The sequence below is a fragment of the Rousettus aegyptiacus genome, unplaced genomic scaffold (assembly GCF_014176215.1).
Source record: "Rousettus aegyptiacus isolate mRouAeg1 unplaced genomic scaffold, mRouAeg1.p scaffold_m13_p_10, whole genome shotgun sequence".
NCBI classification, from domain to species: Eukaryota; Metazoa; Chordata; class Mammalia; order Chiroptera; family Pteropodidae; genus Rousettus; species Rousettus aegyptiacus.
In genome coordinates, this window is record NW_023416285.1 from 3,381,611 (window position 1) to 3,409,348 (window position 27,738).

The 27,738-nt window shown below is 50.8% G+C and overlaps 1 protein-coding gene and 1 pseudogene across 1 annotated transcript in view; one reads left to right on the forward strand and one right to left on the reverse strand.

Moving 5' to 3' along the window:
• Window positions 1-27,738, reverse strand: part of STK32B (serine/threonine kinase 32B) — a 121,702-nt gene that overhangs the window by 57,106 nt on the left and 36,858 nt on the right. The window contains exon 3 of the mRNA XM_036227493.1: window positions 22,083-22,234. Coding sequence (XP_036083386.1) covers window positions 22,083-22,234 — 152 coding nt within the window. The remainder of the gene's footprint in view (window positions 1-22,082; window positions 22,235-27,738) is intronic.
• On the forward strand, window positions 6,067-6,185 carry LOC118608859 (annotated as a pseudogene).

Genomic DNA, 27,738 nt, shown 5'->3' on the forward strand with positions numbered 1-27,738 from the left:
GGATGTCATCGAAATTAAAAACTTGCGTGCTTCAAAGGATATTATCAAAAGAGTGAAAACACAACCCGCAGAACAGAAATTGTTTGCAAATCATATCATAAGGGACATTTATTCAGAATAAAGAACTCTTACACCTCAACAATAAAAAGACGATCCAATTTAAAATTGGGCAAAAGATCTGAATAAATATGTCTCCAAGGAAGATATACAAATGGCCGATAAGTGCAAGGCATGATGTTCAGCGTTATTACTAAGCACGGACATTTAATTAAAAACCGCAACAAGGTGCCATTTCACACCCATTAGGATAGCTTAAAAGAACAAGAGAACGGCACCTGTCGACCAGAACTTGGAGAAGCTTCAGCCATTGCTGCCGGGATGCAGAATGGTGCAGCCGCAGTGTAAAAACAGTTCAGCAGTTCCTTGGACTGTTACGCAAGGGGCGGCCATGTGACCCGGCACTCCGCCTCCTGAACCCGCCCCCAAGAGAACTGAGAACATTTGTCCACACACAAACTCGTCCAAAATTTGTTCACAGAGGCATTATCCGGGATGGGCAAACAGTTGGAACAACCGAATGACCAACGGAAAGGACGGATCGGCTAAACACGGGACATGACGCAGTGGAAGATTATCCAGCCGTAAAACGTAGGACAGCGCCGATTGATCCCTGCTACGACACGGGTGAGCCCCGAGAGCACCGTGCCACATGAACGATTCGTAAAAAGAGGATGATAATATATGTCTTACTGACATCTCTGGAGTCACATTCACGAGACTGGCCTCTGTGATTGGGCAGGATTGCCAGACGGCCCAGGGTCTGGACACAGAAGAAGGGTTTCCACTGTATACCCTTTGGGTCTTTTGAATTATGGGCCACACGAATGTACCTAGTCAAAAATAAAGACAAACTGAATTAAATTCATCCCTTTAAATTGAAAGAAATGTGGGCAAGAGATGAACAGGTGCTCAAAAAAAAAAACACAAAAAAAACAACGCAGTGTGGAGAAGGATACGAATCGCTAATGAATAACATATAAAAAAAAGTGTGGCCTTAGATAGCAGAGAAATTAAAATTAAAATGAATATGTGATATCACACGCAACAAAATGGCTAAAAGATGAAGAACTGACAATATTAAGGATGCTGAAGATGCGGGTGGACCTTGACCCTCACACGCTACTGCTTAGAGTGTGACCTGGTCGAATGCTCTGGAAAACCCTTTGGCAGCTCTAATTAAGCAGGGCCTGCATATGCTCAACGATCCAGTGATTTTGCTCCTTTGTACGTACCCGATGAAAAGGTTCACCTGTATTTATCAAAATATATGCACAAAGATGCTCGGAGCAAGATTATTCATAAAAGCCAATAATGAGCGGCCTCATTCTTTATAAACACACACGCACACACACACACACGGGAACTAATGTCGTATGCAGCGAAATGGCAGGATCTCACGGAGAGGCGAAGTGAAAGAGGCAAGAAAGAAATAACCACGTGGCTCCATCTAGAGAAACTTCAGAAACGAGCGATATGACTCTTGGACGCTGACGGTCCCCCACCTGGTTGCCCGCGAGGAAGGGAGCAGGAACCAGAAAAGGCAAAGCAGAGTCTGCAGTGCGGCGGTCCAGCCGGGGACACACGGTGTGTGCACACGTGGGCGTCTGGGTGGACACGGCCGTGCACGTCTTCACGGAGCTTACACGTCAACGAGGCTTACATGCAATGCCCTTCCTTCTCCCATCGCAGAAATCACTCGATATTACTAAACATCCTCGCTTTGCTGCCAATCTGACGGGCGTTTCTTGGATTAGGAGGGCATTAGTTGACTTAGGCCGCCACGACGGAGAACCACAGACCGAGCCGCTGAAACCACAGAAACGTCTTTCCTCACAATTCCGGAGGCCGGAAGCCTGAGGTCGAGGTGTGGGCAGGGCCGGTCCCCTCGGCGGCCGCTCTCCTCGGCCTGCGGACGGCCGGGTTCCCCGAGTTCTCACGTGATCATCCCGCTGTGTGTGTCTGTGTCCTTGTCTTCTCGTTTCGAGGACACTAGTCGGGCTGGGTTAGGGCCCAGCCTAGTTTTGCCTTATTTTTTGCCTTAATTACCTATTTAAAGACCTTACGGCCAAACACAGTCACGTTCTGAGGTCCTGAGGGTTAGGACTTCGACATGTGAATTTTAAGGGGACACAATTAAGTCCGTAACAGTGAGTGAGGCTGCTATAGATTCACAGATTCATTCGCCGTTTGGGCCTTGTCCTCAGTGCCCAGTGACCTAGAGGGCTGTTTGACCTTCCTTAGTTGCTTCGGGAGCCATCGGAGGCTAACCTTGTGACGTGGGCCACGAAGGCCTCCTCCTGCCCAGAGCTCTGGCTCTTCGCTTCAGGGTTCTGCTCCTGGCGGCAGCGCGAACTTGTTAATTGTGTCTTACGGTCACTTTGACCTCTCCACTAACGAGAGAGGAGCTCAAAGTCTCTCACCAAATATTCGATTTGTTATTTTCCCTTGTAACTCTAGCTTCGCATATTTTTTGCTTCATATAGTTTTCGGTTTTATATCAAGAGCACGTAAGTTCAGAATTGTGCATTTTTCTTATCATTTTACAGTTATTCTCATTATCCTGAAAAATGCTTTTTTTTTTTGCTGTGAGATCGATTTTTTCCTATATCCTTTTTTTGGCCTGCCTTCTACATCCCATTATGTCCAATTTTTCACCATCTTCATGTTTTGGGCTATGATTCTTGTTAACAGGCTATACGTAGATTTTTGAAATATCCAAACTGAGAGTGTGGGTATTCTTTAGTGAGTTCAGCAGGCGTATACCCATTGTGGTGGCTGATATATTCTGAATTATTGTTACCTTTTTGGATAATGCTTTCTATCTACCATGCTTTTTTCAGCTTGTAGTTTTTTCTTCATATCTGCTACTGATTTGATTGGTTACATTTCTTTATTTCCCTTTTTGGCTACATATCCTATTTCTAAATTTGTAGCACTTACATTTAAATTTCAACATCCATACCTTACTTAAGGAGGCATTGGATTAAAAAATATCTCTACCTTCCTTTTTAAAAACATACAAGGACGTTTGAATATTTTTACGGTGATCATCCTTCCTCTAAATCCTTTCTTTTGTTGCTATCTAGTCTTTTTTTTAAACCTGGTTTTTAGAATTAAATTTTATTTATATTTTAATCTTGTTCAACTTGTTGTAATTTTAAAATATTTCAGACAAAGAAAAAAATAGATATATTTATTACAGGTGCCTGAGATTGTTAAGTAACATAGTGTGTGTAGCCACTACTCAACTTAAGAAATAGAATATGATCTGGGAAGATGGCTGAGTAGAAGGTACCAGGAATCCGTCTCCCCACCCAGACAACAATTGTGTGGTAGAATCTTTCTGATGGGACCATTCTGGAACTCTGGAGCCTGTTGAAGGCTTGCATCTTCCGGGAGAAGGCTTGGATGGTACATTGCAGTTAAGTTTGGTCACTGTCAGCTCTTGGCACACTGGGGCCACCCATCCCTTTATTCATATCCATCTCCACCCCCCAGCTCCAGGGGAGTCATCTGGACATGCGTTCCAGGAGCAGTTTGTACATAGCTTGCAGAGCCAGCTCGGCCCAAGAGGATTCTGTCCTCCAATATTGGAGATCCGTGCTTTTGATTACAAAGGTGCATACAAGGAGGTGGGTGCCCATTGTTGTTGCATGTCCCCCGATTTTTGCAAGCCCCTCTCCCTCTGGCTTAAGTGACTTCAGGGGATTTGAAGAGCCAGTACTCATGTTTTTCTTCCTCCTTCATTTTTCTTTTCTTCCTCTTTTGTGAGCCACACACTAAATACTATGGCATTTAAAACCACGTATATGGGGGAAATTAGGAAGTCATCGTGCATGCACAGGGAAAGGCACGGGGTCGGGAAAATCCTGAGAAAGCCTTAAGCTAACACTTCAAGCTGACTGATCCTTTGCACAGAGACAGCCTACAACAATCGAAACAGAAAAAACAGCAAAAGTCTAAAACAGAGCCTGGAGAGCAGGCCAATCATCGGAGGCGTCTCATGCGAGCACCTTGCAACCGTGGCGCCGAAATGCTAGAGATACTGAGAAACTTCTGCACCTTGGGACGCGCTCTCACTAATGGATGGCAGCTCGGCACAAAATGAAAAAGTGGGAGCCAACTACAGGAGGCGTCGCCGAGTGTCTGGTCACCACACGCTCGTAAAGAAAAGCCGATTTCACTGAAGAATGGCATCGAGAATGGGACATCTGTTAACTTTGTTAAATGCACATCCTTGAGTATGTCTTGTGAATGTCCCATGGGGCGAAATGGGAGGTATGCCTGAAGCACTTCTCTCCCGGAAAAACCAAACACGTCTGCAGTTAAGTTGTAGCTGAACCGGACACACTTTTCAGGGAAAACCGTTTTTACCTCCGAGATTGACTGACGTGTAACCAGAAGATGAATGAAGCCTGTCATTTCAAGGAAAACATCCGACTGTATTTGTTGCCAATGATAACATTTGAGGTTTCAAGTGAAAATTAGATTTAAGAAAGTTGTGTCTGTCACATGAGTTTAACAGCTTTCCGACTCTCGAAGATGTTTCTGATCAGTTTGGTAGTAAACATTGATCGATATAAGCCACATAAACAGAAACTTTTTGACGTCCTCAGTAACTGTTAAAGAGTTTAAGGGGTCCCGAAACCAAACATTTTGAGAACCACCAACCTAAATTTTCTATTTGGTATCCACGTGATTGACCATGGGCAGCTACAACAAACATTTCTAAAATCTCACTTAAAAGAAAATATTAGCTAACAATTCCTGGATGCTGACAATGTGCTGAGCATTATGATAACGTCCTTCGTAAGCGCTATTGCATTTAATCCTTGTAACTCTGCCATATAAATACTATTAATCATTGCTCGTAACCTTTGTTTTCGTTCCCCAGAAGCTAGCCCTCAGATAAGGATGTATGTGAAACTCGTAAGGGTTCCTAGGAGAGAAACAGTCGAGGAGTAGAGCGGCCACACCCACAAGAAAGAGGACGAGGACACCTGTGATATCAAGCAAAATCCCAAGGGAGGTCCCCGGGGGGCGCTCTGGAGACAACGTGAATCACTCTCCAAAGAGCCCTGGTGGAGGTACACGGGAGTGGAGGATTTACACACCTGCACCCAGGTACCTCCAAGGGGCTGTAAATTCCCAGGCAATTTCAGCTCCATGTGCACCGGGCAAAGAGGGCTCCAGAAGGCGGAGACCGGCAGGTACTGGCAACCTGAAGGAAGCATGCTGGGAGCCAGCGAGTGGTAGAGGGACCCAAGCAGGCCCGGGCAGGTGACAGGGTCTGCTACACGCCCATTTCACAGCTAAGGTGAGTCCTATTCCCTCCCACCCAAATTACGACTTCCCTCTTCTGCAGCATCCACCTCGGTAAACAAGATCGCCCTTCGGAGCCTGAACCATAGGTATTCCCCACCTCTTCCCTTATGTCCTATCTCCTGGAAGGATCTGGCCACCACGCCCTGCCGGTTATTGCCCTGGCCTCTCGGGGAACGCGCGACCGTTAAACACAAGGCCCCCTTTCCGTACCTTCCATCTTCGCACTCGCCACGCTGTCCCGGGATCTCTCGCAAACCTGTCAGTCACCATGAAAGAACTGAGCATTTTCTGAGAGCTGGGGCCCCGTCCTATTGGTCTTTACACTCCCAGCGCCTGTCACAATGCCTGGCGGAGAGCCAGAGGCCGCGGGTGGATGAACAGCGGCGTGAACGCGTCAGGACCCTGGACAGGTCGCAGGGAGCCCGCTGCTCTGACAGCCCCGGAGGAGCATCCTGTGGGGGCTCCGGCCTCTTTGGGACTCTCGGCTGTTAACAACAATCCCTCACATTCTCACCCTTGAGACGCAGTCCGTTATCTGGTTCAACATCCAAAAACGTACCTCAAATCCATCTGCTTTCCATTAATTTATTGCAAACCTCATCCAAGACATGATCTCTTTCCTGGGCCTCCAATCTATCCTCCGCACAGTGGTCAGAGTGATCGTTTAAAAAACGTAAATCAGTCTACGGCCATGCCACCCTGAACAAGCCCGACCCCATCTGATCTCGCAAGCTAAGCAGGGTGGGGCCTGGTTAGTACTTGGATGGGAGACCACCTAAGAAGACCAGGCCCTGTAGGCGTAAGAATAAAAAATAAAGGATTGTAAAGCTGACAATCTGTGAGGTCAACCAAGGGTTGCCTCACCTAATCAATCAATCGATCATCAGCTGGGTGGGTTAAAAATGAACGCACAATTCTTTGCCACTACTCCCATCAAGAGATGCAATTAGTTCCCCCTCCCTACGAGTCTGGGCTGGCCTGGTGGCTTGTATTAACTATGGGGACACAGGCGGAGGTGACTCGTGTAACCTCTGGGGCTGGGTCTTGAGTGACAGTTGTATAGGTTGAAGCAGTTTACGGAGCCCTGAAAAGTTGATAACAAGGCATTTGAATCACTGATATATCATGGGGGTAAAGAAACCAACAATAAACATAATGGCAATGATAATAGATGACACCTTCCATTTAAAAAGAATCCTTAGAAGGCCTGAGACCTGTTCGGATGCATAAATTTCCCGATGTCTTAAGATCCTGCGAGGTTGACACTATTGTCCTTAGTTTTCCAACAAGAAGACTGTGTGTGGCTCAGTAAACCAATTTTCAAATCCAGGTCTTCTGGAAGCAGAAATGAAGTTGCCCTTCCTCTCTGTTTGGGGGCTATGACTAATGCTCGTCCCCCAAGTCCAGACGCTAAAATTAAGAGACAAGCCCAATGGCTGATGAGATCTTATTTTCTCCAAATTATTAGAACAATAAGTCAGATGCCACACTGCGTGACTGTGATATTTGTCCTGCCCTAAGGAAGTTCCTGTAAGAACAAGGGCCAAACCCTGTAACTGAAGCCAGACGTTAACCGATGCCCAGAGCACATCTGCGCACTCGAAACACGCCGATGAGGCGGGAAGGAGCTGGCCCTCGCCAACGCTTCGACGACCTCGAAATCTGGGCTCGGGGCCACTTTCTTAAGTGCGTCCTCCCCCAGCGCCCCTTCCTCGTCACTGCTCCCCACCTCTTCTTTCTCACAAAAATGCAGAATGACCTCCTGGCAAGGGAGAGTTGAAAATATTGCAGTTCCATAGGTCAGCGATATTGCGATGAACCTTTAATTATATCGGTCGATGAGAATCTCGCCTGTGTCGGAAAGAATGCAAAATCATGCCTCCTCCAAACCAAGTCAATCTATGATTTAAGTTACTGACTGCTCGAGGGGGCCGGGACCGTGGCATTAGTCACCGGGTAGTGTGATCGGCCCCAGGAAGCTGAGTGGGGGGCAGTCCCGGCTGCCACACGAGCTGAGTCTGCTGCTCCTACGCTGGTTATCTGCTGTGTCCCGGCAGACGCACGGACAGGGACGTCCTAAAAAGCGTCGGTGTCCAACACGCGTGCACACACACACACACGTGGGAGCCTCCGTCCGCCACCTGCGAGGAGCAGACACTTCTGGATCATTCCTCACGCACGGAGCAAAGAGCGCGTGAGTGTCTGTCTCCGTGTACCTGCAGGGCTGGGCGCCGGAAACAGTCCCAAAGTGAGGCTCGATTTTATGAGTCAACAAATCAATGCAGATTAACTGAACATCACAACCACCCCACCTGGTCTAGAACCCTGCGGGGTTTTAACGGATCTGAACATCCCGTGTACCCTGGAATAAGCATTAAACCCCCCAGGCTGGCTCTGAAAGCGCCCTGTACCCCTCCACCGCCCATCGCCCTGGCCGGCTCTGTGTCTTCCGTGGACGGCGCTGACCAGCTTCGTCCGGCTTCGCCCGGCTCCGCCCTCCCCCTGCTGCACCCCCGACTCCTCGGTTTCACACACGCCAGTCGGCTTTTCAAGTCACAGCTCAAAACCGCTTCTGCAAGGAGGCCTCCCTGACTCCGAGGCTCGGACCTGAGGAGGCCGCCCGCTTTACCTTCTCAGTTTCTCCGCCGTTCTCTGTCTAACCAACACCCCGCTGTGCTGTGTCTGTTCCCAGGGAGCCCGCGGGGCCACGAGCTCAACAAGGCAAGGGCTGCGCCTGGCTTCGTCACTGCCGTGTCCTTAGCTGTGGACGAGGCGCTCAGCGCCGAGACGACGGGATGCTCTGAGCCATCGGCAGAAGCCCTGGACGCGTGGTCCCCAGGGCCGCAGCAGCAGACCCCGGGGTGGGGGTGGGGGCCTGGGAGACACCTGTGGAATCAGAGATGCCAGGCGCGTTCGTGAGCTCTCCACGTGACTCAGCGGAGCCTCAAGTGTGCGAACCCCTGGCCTGTCACGGTAAGGGGCTCACACTCCAACGGGCACGGCTTGCGCTGTTTGACCACGATGGGCAGGACAGGGGCTGAGGGGTGGGTCTTCTCTGCGGGCTGATGCTGGGTACGGGACAGGAGGTGCTCGCTCACAATCAGGAAAGGTCCACGAGGGAATGCAGGCGGCGGTGGGCAGGGCGCCACGGGCATCTACAGCGCAGGCGCATTTTCAGGCTCAGGGTTGGCGCTCGGTAGAGGCCGACCTGGCGGCCAGAGGGGAGGTTCCTGAGTCAGGTACGACCTGCGGCCTGCCAGGCCCCACTCGCCTCTGACAGTCTTGGAGACGCCGCAGTCATGCCTGCTCCAGAGGGTTTAAGGGCCGTAATAAAGCGTAGCAAGGCTTGAAGTTGCTGACGGTAAAACTACACCTAATGTTGAATAAACATCAGGAAAACCATACACGGTCCTCCACCCCACTCCAGGAGGAGCCAAGCAATCAGGGCTTTATAAATTTAAACAACAACAACAACAACCAAAAAAAAACAACAAAAACCCAAAAACAAACAAAAACGATGGGTAAATCCAAGTAGGAAACTGCTTGTTCCCTGCATCCAAGAGGCCTGCGGAGCAGACGCCGCCTCTGCTGGAAATTAAACAACGTGTCACCGCGTGTGGGGCGCTCTGAGCTGATGCGCCATCCCCTGACTGGAGTGTGGGGTGCTCTGAGCTGACGCACCATCCCCTGACTGGAGTGTGGGGTGCTCTGAGCTGACGCACCATCCCGACTGGAGCTGACGGAACAGAGACTCACTCGGAAAGGAAGTGAGGCCAGAAGTCCTGCCATCAAATTAGAGGAAGATGTAAAATCTGAAATGATGGAAATGACCAAAGTCTTTCACCAGCAGCAATCGAGGCATCAACTCCCCGCTGAGAAGTCACAGCTCACAGCCCCGCCCGGCGGGGTTCCAGGGCCGGAGCCTTTGACCTGGAACCTCGTGAAAACACTATTTCCACAGAGTTCTTGCCCCACTGCAGCAGGGACAGAGCTCCACACACTTTCACGTCATTGTTTTGCTCCCGAACGATATCATTTCAACCATGATCCCATAGAGCAAATGGCTGGCTTCCACCTAAAAGACTTGAAAAAAACGACGTTTGGAGAAACATCCATTCGAATACATTTCACTGTTCCCAGATGTCTCTGTGTCATGGTTTTGAATAGACGATCCAACGCTTCCCACGTGGTGTTACCGCTCATTTATCAACAGGAAAAAGAACCATGGAAGTAAGTAGTTTAGAGACACAATTTCTCCGTAGATAAAAATACTCTCTTGCTTCCTGTTTAAGCTTTAATGCCTTGTTCCTATCTTTCTCACAACAAAAACATACATTCGGAGCATTTGCCAACATGCCTCAACATAGAAGACGAAAGGAACACTTTTTTCCTCATAAAGAAAAAATGAAAATTCAAATATTAAGAAAAGAAAAGAAAAATTCAAATCTGTCCCGAATGTATAAAAATGTGCAAAAGCAGCCTCAGAAGAAATGACGGAGACCGGCACAGTCCTCAACTCCCGGGGTCATGAGGGGCCTTTCGTTTCTTCTTCATTTCCTCCCATTATCGTCCGGTCGTAATGATGCACACCGTGTGATACGGCGCGGAGTTGGACGAGCAGACCACAGGCTCAGGACAGACGACCCAGAGACAAACCCACAGACTAAAGGGAGTGAGAGGTCGCACTGCTGGTCACCGGGCAGAGGGGCCCATGTCTCCACGAGGGGCTGTAACGGATGATGCTGGAATGATGGGTTCCCCATAAGAAACCAAATGAAACTGGATCTGAACATCACCGTATACAAAAACCGACTCCCCCCATCACAGACGGGAACCTCTTGGGTTTAAGAACCAGATAAGAACCAATGAGGAAAAAGACAATCTTGAAAATTGAGCGAATGGCAGGAATATAGATGGGACGGCTGCCTCCTGGGACGGGGAGTGAGGGGGGCAGAGGGGGACGCCCCGAGAAGGCCGCGCGGGGTTGTAAGGGGGCGGCTTCCGAGAGGGGAGAAGGCACAGGTGTGGCCGAGTCCCACGCCGGCCTGCGCAGCGGACGCGGGCCGTGGTCTTCCACAGCCTTCTCGTCGGTAATAAACACGCACGGTCCCTGGGTACCGGTCTGCTTCGGTTCTGGGTTCATTGCCCAACTAGTTCTGAGCCGGGGCGGGTGCAAGGGAGGAGGCGACGTTATGAGACTCAAATCCCCAACAGAAAGGAATCTGGATTTGATTCTGGGTGGTTTTGAACAAATATGACATGATCCGACTTAAGCATTTTTGAAGTTCGTCCCGGTGGCTCTGTGGAGAAGAGACCGCAGGGGACAGAGATGAAAGCCGAGGGGTCCTTAGTCGGCTTTCACCGTAATCCAGGGCAGGCACGAGGGTGGCTTGGTGACGGGAGCGGAGGACTAACAAGCCATCGGAGCCCGCGGCGGTTCGCTATTGTCCTGCATGAGGGGGGCGGGTGAGGGAGGAGAGGGGTCAGGACAAGCCCCAGAATGAAATCGAAATGCAGCGAAATCAGTGATATGAAGTGTCTCGAAAATAGAGATGCTACTTTCAATAGCTCTTCCATTTTTTTTTTAGTGAATGAAAGCTGATCAGGTTTCACCCGGCTCTTAGAGCAGGAGGATGGAGAGACCACATTTTGCAGAGACAGAATAAGAAAGCGCGGGGGGGCTGAGCCCTTGCTGGCGAGGGGACAGGGACGACCCTCTGCCCGCAGGGACGCACGTCCCTCTGCCCGAGTCACCGGCAGCCTCCTCCCCCTCTCGCCAAGCTCTCTCGCGGGTCTACACATCACACGAACATTTTATCCTCACAGCCAGCAGCCCCGCCCGAGTGCCAATGTGACATTTATGTCCAGACTAAATGCGCATAAAATGTCATCCTACCTAGGGCTCAGCACAGCGACTTCCAATTATATCATGTTTTAAGGGATGATGGCAAAAGCGGCAGAAATTGCCTCCTGGCCTTTGCTAAGATAACAAAATTGGAAACTTCGGATGAAATCACAGGATGCTGACGGTGCTGTGACCTGGGGGCACCAGTTACATTGATCAAGCCAGCCAGTGGTGGCGTCCCCAGAGGGACCACGGGGCGGGCGCTGGGTTCAGCCCGTCTTTTGTACCCTCCATGCCGTCGACACAGCCACCGCAGAGCAGAAAATTGTGAACTGCGTCCTGAGGGGTCTTTCTGAGGCTGACAGCAAGGCCACAGCCTGCAGGAAGGAACGTCTGTTTTCTAGGGTGACATCCAAGCGTTGTGTGGGCAAGCAGCTCTGACCGCCTGGCCTGGGTCCCGCTCTGCCCCCCAGCAGCTGTCACCTCGGACGGATTTCTCGAAATCTCATGCTTCGGTTTTTCCATCTGTTAAATGTCAACACACGTCGCATCAAGTCGTCTCCTCGCGACGGGAGTTAACCGCGGCGACCCGTACAGGACACCGGGTCTCAGCTGGCCCGGGCTGCTGCAGCCAACGCCACGGCCGCAGCGGGCTCAGACGGCAGCGCCCGCTCCTCTCGGTTCCAGAGGCCCCAAGCCCAAGATCACGCAGCTGGCAGATCGGCGTCCTGCTCACAGACGGCGTCTTCTCCGTGAGTCCTCATTGGTGGACCGGGAGAGGGAGCATGCCGAGGCCTCGTTTACAAAGCCGCTGAGCCCATTCATGGAGCTCCACCCTCGTGAAGATGCAATCACCTCCCAGAGGTCCTACCTCCCTCCCAACACCGTCGCTCTAAGGATTAGGTTTCAGCATAGGATTTGGGGGACACAGTCTAACAGCCAGCACAGTGCCTGTGTGTGATCGGCAAAGACCAGCAGGCCATACACTTAAGTGAGCTCACCGCCTCACACCCCATCACAGACGACACCCGGGAGGAGCCAAAGGACCGTCTGTTGCACAGATGGTGAATCATCCTCATCCTCTTGGCCTCGGTTTCCTCGCTGGTAAAGGGAGTAGTAATGCTAACGCCCACGTTTGTCACAAAGATGAGAGAATACGGAAGAGACCGAATAAATGGCTGTTTGTAGATGAGCTTTCAAAGCCCCGTTCGCTGAGCCGATAAACGACGTCAGGGAGACTTGCCACTTGATTGTTTGAGAGCTTGCTCAATTCACAGTCTAACATGCGAGTTTGTTTATGTTTCAAACGAACAGACATGCGTTTTAACTGTGCGACAAGATCGTTTTTGTTTACTTCGCTCCAGGATGGGATGATGCCCCTCACAGGGTCACTAAGCAGGCTGAGGGACTTAACAGAGAAGCCTGGCCTGGAGGAGATGGGGCAGTATCTTCCTCCCAAAACACGCAAACAAACAAGTAAATAAAAACGTGCCCACCGGAGACTCACAGCTGTCCATCTCCGTCTCCCTCCCTCCCCTGACTGAGCCCCATAAACCAACAGACGCAATCTCCTGCCCTTTCCTGGTCCCCTCTTGTGACCTCTTGTGCTCTGAGCTCTGTCACTGGAGGGGAGATCATTCTTCGGGACATGGCCCCCATGTGGCAGCTCTACTCCCAGAAATTTAAAGTTCGGTGAATCCCTCTCTCTCTCTCTCTCTCTCCCTCCCACCCGCTAAATTACGAAGCTTTGCCATTAGCATTGGATCAGAAAGGCCTTATCTTCTTAATTTCTTACAAGATGCCCAGGGAAGAGGTCTGAGGAATAACGGGTATTTGTGGAAAAAGGAGGGCCAATGGGAAAATAAGCTCACTAGGTTAAAAAACGAAAGGATGAGAGGTTTCTTTCCTTCGGGACTTCTCAGAGCCTTTTGCACACCGCCGTTCCCACGACTCTTCAGGAATGGGGCTATAAAAGTATTTCTAAAACTTCTTTGACCAGGAAACTGCGTAGAATACACTTCTGCATACTGTGGTGTATGGTATTCTAAGAAACAGAATGTCCAGTGTGGACAAGGGCAAGAAGTTGTGCAGGGACAAGAAGGGACAAGGTGGAAGGCAAGGTATGAGCAATGGGTCAGGGCATCCTAGGGAAAGCCATGATGATGATAGGGATGGTGACGGTGGTGACGGTGATGGTGATGGTGACGGTAATGATGATGATGATGATGATGGCGATGATGAGGATGGTGATGGTGATGATGATGGTGATGATGATGGTGAAGGTGATAGTGATGATGATGATGATGGTGGTGATGATGGTGGTGATGGTGACGGTGATGGTGATGGTGACGGTAATGATGATGATGATGATGATGGCGATGATGAGGATGGTGATGGTGATGATGATGGTGATGATGATGGTGAAGGTGATAGTGATGATGATGATGATGGTGGTGATGATGGTGGTGATGGTGACGGTGATGAGGATGATGATGGTGATGATGATGGTGATGATGATGGTGATGATGATGGTGATGATGATGGTGATGATGAGGATGATGATGGTGACGGTGGTGACGGTGATGGTGATGGTGACGGTAATGATGATGATGATGATGATGGTGAAGGTGACAGTGATGATGATGATGAGGGTGGTGATGGTGACGGTGATGATGATGGTGATGATGGTGATGGTGATGGCGATGATGAGGATGGTTATGGTGATGATGATGGTGATGATGATGGTGATGATGGTGGTGACGGTGATGGTGACGGTAATGATGATGGTGATGATGATGGTGATGATGGTGATGATGATGGTGAAGGTAATAGTGATGATGATGATGATGGTGGTGATGATGATGGTGATGATGGTGGTGATGGTGACGGTGATGAGGATGATGATGGTGATGATGATGGTGGTGATGATGATGGTGATGATGATGATGACCAGCTAAAATCCACTGAATGTGTGCATTTTATCAATTTGTTATTCTCCACAACAATCCAATGAGGTACGTACAATTACTATATCCACGTAGTAGATGAGGAAGCCGAGATCCGGCACGGCGAGGCGACTTGGACAGCCTGCAGGTGCTCCCCACTCTGAATCGAAGGGAGCGGCTCACTGCAGAGTGACTCGAGGGGCACCGCGCACTCATCTTCGCTGAGCTGCACTGCTGAGTCGGGTCCCACGTGCCCAGAGCCCGGGAAGGAGCGAAGCCTCAGCGCCCCTGCCATGGGCCACAACCGGGCTCCTCCCCCTTCCTGGAATGTACCTGAAGAACGTGCATTTGCACACACAGGCTGAAGACAGTCTGCGACATTACGCCTTGGTGACAAGATGCTCTTTTCAAGGCAACGGCCGCCGCCCTGCATGTGTGCTGAGCGGCGGGAGTGTGTCTGACGTTTCGGCTTTCCAGTGGAAGTGCCTCCATGACGCGGAATTCGCGCCTCCTGTGAATCATTCTGCTACGTCCAAACCAGGCAGTTCGCCTCTAAACACGCACATGTGTGACCTAAATTCCTTGAGTCAGCAACCTGGCCCCCCGTCCTTAGAGCAGTGGTGGCCCAGAGCAAACGGCCTGGGGGTTGGGGGTACACAGTTGTGGGGCCACATCCCGTTTCCGTTTCTATTCAGCCTTGCCACTCTGGGCAAGGTCTCTAGAGGTCCCGCACCATTTCCTCAGATGCAGAATGGAGAATTATCCGTGGCTTCTGGGGGTCGTATGATTTTTCGGTAAGATAATGTAGACGAGGGAGCTCGCGTGGAGACCGGCACATGACAGGTGTTCAGCACAGACTGCGGCCACAGCGGTTAGGAAATCGTCGTTAGTTCAGATCAATTCAACAACTATTTTCTGAGTGTGCAGTGAGCTACGTGTCCGGCAGCTGGCTCTAAAGTCACATACCAGAGACAAGGGGAAGAGAAGGCTGGACCCCTCCTCCCTGAAACGTACGAGTGGGATGAAGATAAGGCAATCTCATGGGATTTCTCTCTTGTCCACTGTCATTCCTTTCTTTGTCTTCAGAAGTTTGACTGCTGGTGGCCCCAGTCAAGAAACGCAAATTTCGTTTCTTTGTATGTCATCTCCCAAGCCCTCCCTCCCTCCCTGCCTGTATCCTGTCCGTGATGCCCCGGCCCGGGAGTCATCCTTTCTGCCCTGAAACTGCACCTCCAGAAGCCCCAGAAGGCAGAAGCTGCGATGAGGTAGGACACTCTAACAAGGAGCAGAGGCCGCGAGGGGGATGCGTGCCCAACCGGGCGGGACTTTGAAATTCAAACAAAGAAATTTGGACTTTTTCCTGAAGGCAATGGGGAGTCACAAACAGATCTCGCAGATGGGAGGAAGTGGCTTCTAAAAATGGAGTTTGATGAAGACGGCTTGTGAGGCATTACGATAATTTATCCGACACAGACAAAACAAACATATTTACCAGATGGGCTTGATTTGGGTGAATCAAGCCAGGATTAGTCTCTCTCATCTTTTCCGTACCCACCACGGGGCGAGTGATGAGTTCTCAAATGGGTCTCCCCACGGCCCCTCCTCAATGACCAGAAGCTGGGATGTTGTGGGCAGAGAGCCAAAGTCACAGCTAGAGCAGGGCGACGGGAAACCCTGCGGCCTCGCGGACAGAGTTCTCACTTCGAAGCCAAAATTACGCCTGCAAGTCCCACCGGCCGCGCAACTTTAATCAAGTCGTTTAGTCTTGCTGGGGTGCAGCTTTCTCACCTGTAGGTGGGGAAATATCTCATGGCTGGCGTGAAGCTCGAATGTCATAACAACTATAAAGCGTCGTGCACGAATGTAATAAATCATGCGGCACACTGGGGTCTCCTCCAGAGCCCAGGCTGCGGTTTCTTCTTATTTATCTTATTTCGCCAGTGAGGGATGATCGTTCCCTCTACTTAGCAACACCTGGTTCCTCTTCCTTTCCATGCGCACGGGGGAAATGCATTTGCTGGCCCCCTTGAGGTTGGACAGAGAGAGCCCTGGAACTAATTCCGAGTTGCGAGCAGAACCCGGTGTGCGTCCCTTCTGGGCTAAGCGCGCCTTCCCGCCGGTCTGACGTCAGGAGCGAGTGCTCGAGACGTACCATCCACCTACAGGTCTGGATCCGCGATGAGCAGGGCCCCCCGCCAGGCCAGTTAGACGTACTGCGGTATGAACAACCACGAGATCGTTGCCGTTTTAAGCCATTCAAAACTGGGGGCTGTTTGTTAGTACAGCGGAGCGTGGCCCACGCTGCCTGAAACGTCCCGGCAACTCAGGAAACGTTTTCTTTTTGAATAAATGTATTTAAAAGAAATTGGGGGTAAAGGAAGCGGGGGAGGGAGAAAGAAAAGGAATGGAAAGAAGAGTCCTGATGAGGAACAACGAATATACAACAAATAGCACGCGGCTCCCTCTTCAAAGCCCCGGAGCAGGCGGCAAAACAGTCCTCTTTCCCGAGGAGGCAAGACGCAGACTCGACCCTTTCTCAAAGACAGTGCTCCAGGTGGCCGCTACTAGGCCCCCGCCATTGGCTAGAAAATAAAAGTCTACTTTCTATCCAGGGTCTGCTTTCCACAGGCAGGGCTGGGAGAAATGGCGGGGTAGAAGGGCCTTAGGTCTGGGGCAAATCAAAGGGGCTTTAACCCTCCAGGAAACTGGACAAGATGGAGGTGGAGTGAGGGACGAGAGGGGCCAGGATAGGTCCTCAGGGGTAAGAAGGTTAGGCCTGTGGGCCATACAGTCTCCATTAGGACTGCTCAACTTTGTCACATGAGAGCGGCCATACACAGCACATAAATAAATGAGCATGGCTATGTTCCCATAAAACCTTAGTTGCACAAACGGGAGGCTGCCAGGTTTGGCGCATGAGTCACAGTTTGCCAACGCACCACGGGGCGAGTGATGAGTTCTCAAATGGGTCTCCCCACGGCCCCTCCTCAATGACCAGAAGCTGGGATGTCGTGGGCAGAGAGCCAAAGTCACAGCTAGAGCAGGGCGACGGGAAACCCTGCGGCCTCACGGACAGAGTTACAAATAATGAATGCTGCAGTGGACACAGGTGGGCAGGTAACTCTTTGAGATCCCGATTTCAATTCCTTTGGATAAATACCCAGAAGTAGGATTATAGGATCACACGGGAGTTCTATTTTTAATTTTTTGAGGAACTTCCATATTCCATAGTGACTGTACCGATTTACATTCCCACCAACAGGGTGCAAGGGGTCTCTCTTTTCCACATCCTCATTGACACTTGTTATCTTGTTTTTAAGAGCCTTCCTACCGGCTGTGGAAGTGAGATCTCATTGAGGTTTTGATTGGCATTTCCCCAATGATCAGGGACATCGAACAGTTTTCCATATACTTGTCAGCCATTTGCATGTCTTCTCTGGAGAAATGTCCATTCAGGGCCTCTGCTCTTTTTGAAAGTTGGGTTCTCTGTTTTTCTTTTTTTTCGATATTTAGTTGTAAGAGTTCCTTATGTATTTTGGAAATTAGCTTCTTATCAGATCTGTGGTTTACAAATTTTCCCCCATTCCATAGGCTGCCGTTTCATTCTGCTGATTCTCAGCGCTGCTGTGCACAGGCTTTCGAAGTCTGACGTCAGCCCACTTGCCTTTTTTTTTTTTTTTTTGCTTTTGTTGCCTGAGCTTTTGGAGGTCTAGCCAAAAACATCATCACCAAGACCAACGTCGAGGAGCTCTTTCTGTCAGGAGCGTTGTAGTTTCAGTCTTACGTTTAAGTCTTTACTCCATTTTGAGTTGATTTTTTCCTGTATGGTGTAAAATAAGGGTCCAATTTTATTCTTTTGCATGAGGACGTCTATTTTCAGACTTACCGAAGACACGATCTACTCTTTCCCCCTCTGAGTGTTCTCGGCTCACTTGTCAGAGATCAGTTGTCTGTAGGTTGTAGGTTTAGTTCTGGGCTCTCTGTTCCGGTCTGCTGATCTATGTGTGTCTGTTTTTATGACCGCACCACACTGTTTTCATGACTATAGCTTTGTAGAATAGTTTGAAATCAGGGAATGTGATGCCTCCAGCTTTGTTCTTCTTGCTCAAGATTATTTTGGTTATTTGGGGTCTTTTGTGTTAGTTTTAATTAATTCATATTAATTTTAAGATTATTTGTTCTATTTCTGTGAAAAATGCTATGGAGATTTTGATAGGGACTGCACCGAACCTTAGAATGCTTTGGGTGGCGTGGACACTGTAAGCAACATTAGATTTCCCAATGCATGAACACAGGGCATCTTTCCATTTATTTGTGTCTTTCATTAACGTCATGGTTTTCAGTGTACGCATCTTTCAGCAACTTGGTTAAATTTATTCCTATCTTATTGTTTTTGATGCTATCATAAATGGGATTGTTTTCTTAGTTTCTTTTGTCAATAGTTTGTTGTCGTTGAATAGAAATGCATCTGACTTTCTTATGTTGGTTTAGCAACTTTACTGAATTCGTTTATTAGTCCTAACAAGTTTTGGCGGAGTACTTAAGATTTTTTATATAGAGAATCATATCGCCTGCAATCAAAGACCATTTTTCTTTTTCCTTTCTGATTTGGTAGCCTTTTATTTCTCTTTCCTGTCTAATCGCTCGGGCCAGAGCTTGCAGGACGAAGCTGGATAGAAGTGGTGAGACTGGACACCTGTCTCATTTCTAATCTTAGAGGGAAAATTTGTTTTTTGTTGTTGTTGGTGTTGTTGGTTTTGTTTTATTTATTTATTTTTTGCCATTGAGTATGTTGTTTGCTGTGGCCTTTACGGTGTAGAAGGACATTTCTTCTATACCTAATTTCTTGAGAGCTTTTATCATGAAAGGATGTTGAATGTCATCAAATGCTTTTCCTGCATTTGTTGAGATGATCACGTGATTTTTACCCTTCATTCTGTTAATGATAATCTGTTACTATCACCTTTACTAATATGCATATGTTGAAATGTCCTTGTATTCGAGGGTCAGATCCCACTTAATAATGGCGCATGGTCCCTTTAATGCGCTGTCGGATTTGGTTTACAAGTATTTGGTTGAGAATTTTTCCACCTATGTTCATCAGAAATATTGGCCTATAATTTTCTTCTCTCGTCGTGTCCTTATCTAGCTTTGGTATCAGAGTAACACTGGCCTCATAAAATGCGTTTGGATGTGTTCCCTCGTCTTTGGTTTTTTGGAAGAGTTTGAGGATTGGCATAATTCTTTTAAGTGTTTGGCAGAATTCACCAGTGAAGCCATCTGGTCCTGGGATTTTCTCTGAGGGGTTTTTGATTACTGATTCCATCTCCTTATTTGTTGCCAGTCTGCCTAGATTTTTCGTCTTCACGGTTCAGTCTTGGTAGGTTGCATATTTCTAGGAATTTATTCATTTCCTCTAGGTTATCCGACGCCAGGGGAATAACTGTTCATAGTATTCTCTCAGGATCTTTGTATCTCTGTAGTATCAGTTGTAATGTCCTCTCTTTCATTTACAATTTTATGTATTTGATTCTTCCCTCTTTTTTCCTTCGTCTAGCTAACAGTTTGTCAAATTTATTAATCTTTTCTAAAAATCAACACTTAGTTTCATTGATTTTTTCTACTGTTTCTCTCATCTCTATTTGAATTATTTCTGCTTTAATCTTCATTATTTCACTTCCTTCTGCTGACTTTGGGCTTCCTTTTTCTAGTTCCTTGAAGTGTAAATTTCGGTTGTTTATCTGAGCTCTCTCTTTGTTTTTAACACAGACTTTGATCACCATAAACTTCCCTCTTAGAACTACTTTTGCTGCATTGCTTAGTTTCAGTTTGCTGGGCTTCCATTTCCACTTTTCTCAATATATTTTTTGATTTCCATTTTGATTTTTTTTTTTTTTTTTTTTACCATTTGGTGGTTCAGGAGTGTGTTGTTTAATTTCTACACATTTGTAAATTCTTCTACTTTCCTCCTGTTATTGATTGCTAATTTCATACCCTTGCGGATGGCAAAACACTTGATGTGATTTCAATCTTCTTAAATGTGTTAAGACTTGTTTTGCGGTCTTAACACGGGCTCCATCCCGGCGGGTGCTCTGAGTGCGCCTGAGAGGAGCAGACGAGACGGTTCTGTGCGGAGCCGCAGAGCCGAAGGCTGGAGCCGACGCCAGCTGCACGTTCCTGGGACGAACATTCACAGCTGAACCTGAACTGAAGAACCCGGAGGAGCCCCCTGAGACGCAGACGCTGACGGGGAGGCGGAGGGGACCAGGCCCGCGTCCGAAGTGCCTCTGTTTCAGGGACCGTGAGGCCCGCACCTGGCACAGCGCCATGTTTCCAGCTGATCGCCTTATGTAATGCAACCCGGTGGCTTTGCCCCCAAAGCGCCCTGCACGGGAGAACCTCGCCTGGAGTACAGGAACCAAGGGGGCACAGCCAGCACCCCAAACGGCATGCGGACGCATGTGGACGTCACATGGAGCTCTTTCCAAAGCAAGACCCCGGGCTGACGGCTCACTCGGCGAAGGGCTGAGGTCTCCCGAGGCCAGGTGGGGTACAGTGCTCTCTGCACCCTCCATTCGGATGTCTCCCCGGGGAGGGTGTCCCCGGCCCCACTCCAGAGGCCTCTGTCCTTCCCACTCACCCACATCTCCCCGAAAGGGGAGAGGACCCCCATCCACATGATTGGAGCTTGGCATTCATTTGCTGAGCCTCAGAAAGTGAGCCTGGCTGGACCTCCCCCCCGCCACCCGCAGGGGCTCGAGGGCGTCTGGCCTCTGCTCCCCACACACTCCACACGCGCCACCGGCTGCGTGGGGGCTGAACAGCTCAGTCGTCTCAAGCCTCGCTGCACCCCCAGATCACAGGGAGCTTCCACACGATGACGCCTGGGCCCTCGACTCGCCTCGACCGAAACCGGCGGGTGGGGCCCCAGCACCTACAGTCGAGAAAGCCACCCCAAGGCCCCGGCGCTGCGTGAGGTCAGGGCGCCGAGGCGCAGTTCAGGTGAGGACATTCGGGGTCCACCCAGCACACCTCTTCCTGTTTCTGCAGCCACGTGTGCTTCCCGGGCCCCTGCACCCAGGTCCGAGCTGGAGGAAGGAGCTTCCGATGTGGCCTCCAGTCCGAGCCGAGCTATGACGATCATCGTTATTTGCCGAAAAAAACCAGGAGCGCACCTTCCACCGCGACACATGACGACGGGGGGTTCATCGCAGGCAGGATGAGGCGCTGCTGATAAATTTAATAATACGATGAACTATGTTCCAAGACCAAGGAAACCGCACATCTGAGCATAGCGATCATTCTTTAAAAGGCATCGGATAAAATTCAAAATCAATTCCAAACATTAAAAAAAAAAAAATCTCTCTCAGAAAAACAAGAACGGAAAGGGTGACGCCCTTAGGTTCACCGACGCGGCCAGCCGAAGGGACGGCGTGAGAGCCGCCAATGCGAGAGGAGCAGGGTGCGGCCGCTCTCCATTCGGTCGGAGGTTCGTTCCCACCACCAAGATTTCTGGGAGCCCGACCCTATGACCCGCAGAAGCACGACCGGGAAGGGAACACGTTGTGGGGAACAGGGAAGGTCGACGGGCTCGACCTTGACCCCCTCGGGCCCTGAGGACTTGGCTACCGTGTTGCTGGAGACGGTGTGGACGTACCACATTCCACGTGTTCTCAGACGGACGAAAACCTTCTCCTCTGGATTTATTGTCAATTCCGAGTCGTCGGGTAAGAGAAGAACTAACATGAAACATTAAGCGTCTAATGTCATCGGAAAACGTCCCCTGCAAAAACCGTCACCGGAAAGACGTACTCTGCGAAATAGCCACGAGGCGCCTTCGATCGGAGCCGCGCTGGCCTGCGGCCCCACACCCAGGACGCCGCGAGGGCCCGGACGGGGGCACTCACCACAGGTTGACCAGGAAGGGGTGCTCCAGGCCCTGCATGATCTGGAGCTCCCGGAAGACGTTGCGCACCTCGTCCCTCTCGATGCACTTCCGCTTGCTCATGTACTTCATCGCGTACATCTTCTTCGTGTCTCGCTTCTGCACGATGCACACCTGAGCGACAAGCAGCAGGAGAGCGGTCAGGCGGGCCGTGTCGCCGGGAAGCGGCGGCCCTCGGTGCGCTTAGCGAGCACAGTTCACGCAGCGTCCTAAAGGATCTTTCTCCGGGCAGTGAGATCAGTGACATAAAAGCCCACGGAACTTCCTTTTCCAGTGGACTTGAAACTGGACAACGCCGGAAGGCAAAGGTGTGTTGCTCAGAAGCCCCGTGGTGCCCTGGCTTTGCGGGGATCTGAGCAGAGACTTCTGGAGGCCTGGGCACGAGCCCCGAGACCCACGTCTGCCAGCAGACACGGGGTGGGCCGGCCACCCCACTAAGGAGGAGCTCCCATCCCTCCCTTCTCATTTGTCTTCTCGGAGGAGGCGTCCAGCAGACCCTGTGTCTGCCGGCACTCGGAGCCCTAAGGCCCAGCGGCCGCACCCACCTTGGGCTGCCATTAGACCCAGCCTATGCAATGACGGTTTATTGAAACAAACAGATGCTAGCTAGCGTGGACTTCAACGGCGAAGTGGGCTGAATCGTGTTTCCCAAAACCCATATGTCAAAGCCCTAACAAAGTACCTTAGAACATGACTGTCTTTGCAGAGAGTCTTTAAAAAGATCATTAAATTACAGTTGAGTCAGCAGGGGGGCCCTGACCCAATATGACTGGGGCCCTTACAAAAAAAGGGGGATTTGGAGACAGACTCACAGAGAGAGAGAAAAGAGGTCGTGAGGACGGAGGGAGAAGATGCTCCCCTACAAGCCAAGGAGAGAAGCCGCAGAGGAGGCTCACTCTGCAGACGGGACCTCGGTGCTCTGGCGCTAACGGGGGCCCCACCGCCACGTCGGCCCCCGGTCCGCGGGCCTTCGCCATGCGAACCCCTACATTACTTTGTCCCGAGGGCCCTGGGGAGCTACTGAGGGGCTCTGAAAGCAGATGCTGGGTACACGATCGTGAATGAATAAATAAAAGAATAAACAAGCAACACGGAAAACCCGAGATCTGGGGAGGAGGGGCGCTCCCTCCGACAGCTGGATGAACGGTCCTTGGAGGCGATTCCAAGAGGCGACCGTGTGCTTCATAAATAACCCAGTGCCAGGGCCACATGCACGACGGTCCCCTCTGGAGTCACGAGGGCGATGACAGGGTCAGGAAGTGACAAAGGACAGGAGGTTGTGGGGGCGAAGGCACAGAACCAGTCCGAGTGCTTCCGACGCCCACAGCGTGGGAACCGTGCTGCTGAGGGCAGAGCACAGCTGGACTTGGTGTGCGCGGGGAGAGGCCTGGGCGGGCCCGCGGGCGGCAGGACGAGCCGGCGTTGCGGGAGGACGTCAGGGGCCGCAGACGAGCGCCAATGCCTGTCACACCAGCCGGGAAGGCAGCGTCGGCTCCGGCCGGGGCGCGAAAGCCATCCGGGAGTGAGCCCGTGACTCCAGCTCTTAATAGAGCGATCCCCGGACAGCAGCAAATTCCCTCAAAGTATGCCTCAAGCCAAACGCAACCTAACTAATGTAAAACGAGTAAGAGTTCATTTTAAAAGACGGATTCCATCCTTTATAAAAATGTCTGCGCAGACAATAAGGGCTTCTAGTAAAAGCATCACGTTTCAGAATTCTAAAAGTGATTCTTACAGAAGAAGCACAAGTCACTTTTCAGGCTCAGAGAAGTCAGGCACCTTGGCCAGAGCCACCTGTCAGAGGCAGAATGTCAACTCGGCTCTGTCAGACTCGGAGCTGAAGCTCTCTAAGCACTGCGCACACACCGATCGACTCGCTCCTCACCCAGAGAAGAGGGACTGCCCGTTCCGAGCCCCCGCCGTCCCCGGCCCCCGGCAGGTGCTGGCTGGGGCTCTCACACGCCTGCCGCCCTGGCCCCACCGCTAACCGCCTCGGCCTCCGACCTCTGCCTCCGCCGCCTTTTGTCTGCGGTGGTCTCTCCGCCACAGCGTCCCACGGTCGGCTTCCTCGCTAAAGGCCAGGTCTTGGCTCCGACGTCTCCTTCCCAAGGAGGCTTTCTCTGTCACCCTCTCCTCCAGCAATCGGCCCGACCGTCGCGGGCCTCTGCGCGGTACACCCGCCCCAGAGCCACCGTCGTCGCCGAAACGTCCTATCTGCTCGCGGTCTGTGTGTCTGCGTGTCCCCCTACTAAGCCGCCAGCACGGCGGCGTCAGGGGCCTCGTCCAGCGTGCCTGTCACACCGGCACAGCTATCCCGAGTAACGCGGGACAGGGCGGCGGCCACGAGCGTCCGCCGTGCGGCTCAGAATCCCGCGGGGCGATCTGCTGCCTCCCAGCATCCTCGAGGCCCAGCGACTTACGAGAGCGGAGAGTCCAAATCTTTGTTAAGGGGAAACAAACAAACGAAAAACACCTAAGTCAAACGGTCTGAACATTCAAACCGAAAAACACGTATATAAAATCCAGTCCCCACGTAATTCCAAAATGGACTTGTCGCACTCCGGGCCCCAAACTGGTTAGTCTGCTATTAATCGAATCCTTTCTTCACACTGTAAATTTACATGCAGACGTGAAGGTCCGGAGTGATCGTCCGCGCGACCCTTGCCCAGGTCCATCCGGAATCTTCCTTCGCAGGACAGACGGGCTGTTGTGCAACGCACGGCTGCCTGCCTTCTGCCGTTTTACATGCAGCTGCCTCTGGCGATGCCGTGAATTTTAATTAACTCCCTGTTTGTTTTTTTTTCAACCTCCTGGCTCCTGAAGCAGAGGTCCAGCTGCTGCTCCAAGAAAAACACTTTTGAAGCCAACTCCCCAGAAAGTTCTCCCGAAGGTGTCCCCCTCCTTCCCCTGAACACCATTAAGCCCTGTTCGCTTCGAGTTCACTCTGGAGCAAACGCTTCACCTTTGGACGCTCTCCGCTGCGTCTGCCTGCCGGCTCCGCCACCGAGGGGTCAGGTGGGTGGGGGCAGGGGGGACGTGAGGGCCGGGGAGGGAGGGTGCTAATTAGAGGGGCGACTGCAAACAAGGAGAGTTTGCAGCCAGGGAGATGGCGAAATCTGCCTCAGGACCCCGACCAGGACAATCGGGATAAACTGATCAACTAAATCTTATCAGTGGATTGGTTAACTGTCAAGTTCTTCACTTGTTTATATATATTCATTCATTTATGTTATATATCATATGTATGCTCTACGAATCATTTGTACATACGTGTGTATATGTATACTGCACACGCATGTATACTGTATGTGTATATGTACATATACGTAGTAGGTATGTATGTATATGCATATATGTGTAATGCATACATGTTGCTATGTGGTATACATATATCTGTGTATATATATTCATGTGGGTCTGTATCTATACACTAAATGGGTGGGGTATATGTGTATATGTACCTACATATTGTTTAGTGAGTGTGTATTTATATGTGGATACATATACGCATGTGTGTGTGTACTACTCAGTGGGTATGGCTATATATGTATATCCTGCTTAGAGGGTATATACAGGGATATAGGTGTGAATATACTACACATGTGTGGATGTATGCATGTGTCTCTACATACATATGTATATATGTGCATATGCACACACGTGTGCATATCTGCTGTTTACCGGGTGTGTACATGTTTATACCCATCATGCATATATGTATATGTAGATATATATGTATATACGTTCATATATGCTGCTCAGTGTGTCTATGTATGTATATGTATCATGCATATGTGTATATAGATACATATACATGTATGAGTATACTGCTTAGTGAGTCCGCATATGTATGCATATGCATCATGCAAATATATGTGTATATATGTACATATGTATACATGTACAGATATGCGTATATGTGCATATATATGGCTTAGTATGCACATGCATGTATATGCATAATGTACATATGAGTGTGGATAAACAGGTATGTGTGTGCATGTGGATGTATGTGTGTATGTGAGTGTGTGCATGCATGTGCATGTGTGTGCGCATGTGTGTGCATGCATGTGTGTGCATGAATGTGTGTGAGTGCAGGTGTGTGAGCGCCATGTGCATGTGTGTGTGTGCATGTGCAGTGTGCATGTGTGTGTGTGCATGTGCAGTGTGCATGTGTGTGTGTGCATGCATGTGTGTGTACATGTGTGTGAGTGTGCATGTGTGTGCACGTGCATGTGTGCACTGCTTACCGGGTGCCAGGATACATACGACATGCTGCCCTCGAGAACTGAGGTTCTGGTGCAGGAGCCCGACAGCCAGGACAGACGGACAAGCGCATGGAGTCCTGGCCAGTGACAGGGGCCACGACCGCAGGGGCACGGGGAAGGCACAGGGACGTGCGCGCTTGCCGCGGGGCCGAGCGGGGCGCTGCGCAGGGAGGCCCCGTGGAGGGGACGTTGAGCGAGGCTTGCACGGTGTGAGCGAGCCGTGCTGGGACCTGGGGTAGAGTGGGACCCGGGTCCGGGCAGATGACAACGACCAGCCCCGACCTCTGGGGAATCTCACGGAAGGCTTTGCCCTCAATGCCTTCTGTCAGCATCGGCTTCCGGGGGGACCCGAGTTCAGGCAGTCACCTCCAGCACTGGGGTAAGGCAAGCGAGGAGCCCAGAGTGCGAGATGTGAGGACCCGAGCACTGGCCCGCATCCCCAGGGCCCCGGGAGGTGACGCCGCCTCCGAGTTCATACCCAGGTGCTTCGCTTGCCCGCCCAGGTCCCAACTCCACCCAGCAGGGCTCCCCGTCCCCACCCGCCTCTCACTTCTGCCTGTCTGCTTTACACCTCATTCTGTCCCTCTACTGATAGACCATGACCTTCACCAACTGCTGAGGGAAATGGCTCCCGGCGAATACAGACCTGTCTTCCTACAGTACATGATTCAGGGCGGGGAAGAACAAGCCTTTCAACTCCAACTCTGGGGAAGAACTATGAATGGCTGGGCTGGAGTCACATGGCCAGTCCTTGGGGCAAGCACTCGTCTGCCTAAATATGACCCGTGTGGCAGGCACAGCCACGTCGCAGGCCCATGCCAGAGGGTGAGGGGGGACCACGGGGACCACAATGACCGACAGTCTCCGGGCCACAGGGAGCGGCGGGGGGGGGGCGGTGTTCTCCGAAGGAAGGTGATGTTATTTGATAAGATACAAGGGACTGAAAAGTATGCTGGACAGTCAAAACCAGCAGCCGCCACAATTTTCCATTTTCTTACCCCTTTACAGATGAGAAAATTAAGCTTCGGAGTGGCTCGTTCGCCCTCCCCGGGATCCACGGCTAGCACAGAGCAGATCGGCCTGACCTCCCAATCTCAAGCATCTCCACTGATGTCCAGAATCTACTCTGCTGTGCCTCAGCTGCCCCGGAAATCACTCATGAGGGGTTATAAACAAATGTCAGTCAAGTCTTGCTAAGACCAACGGTCGCCCGCAGCGGTCAGCGGTTTCCTTGGGTGCGGCGCTGGGGGAGCAGGACTTCTCCCGGCGCGGGCGTGAAGTGAGGCTCTGTGACCTCGCATGAGCTGTTTCCTGCTAAACTACCGTCCTCACGAACAATGAAATGTCCTT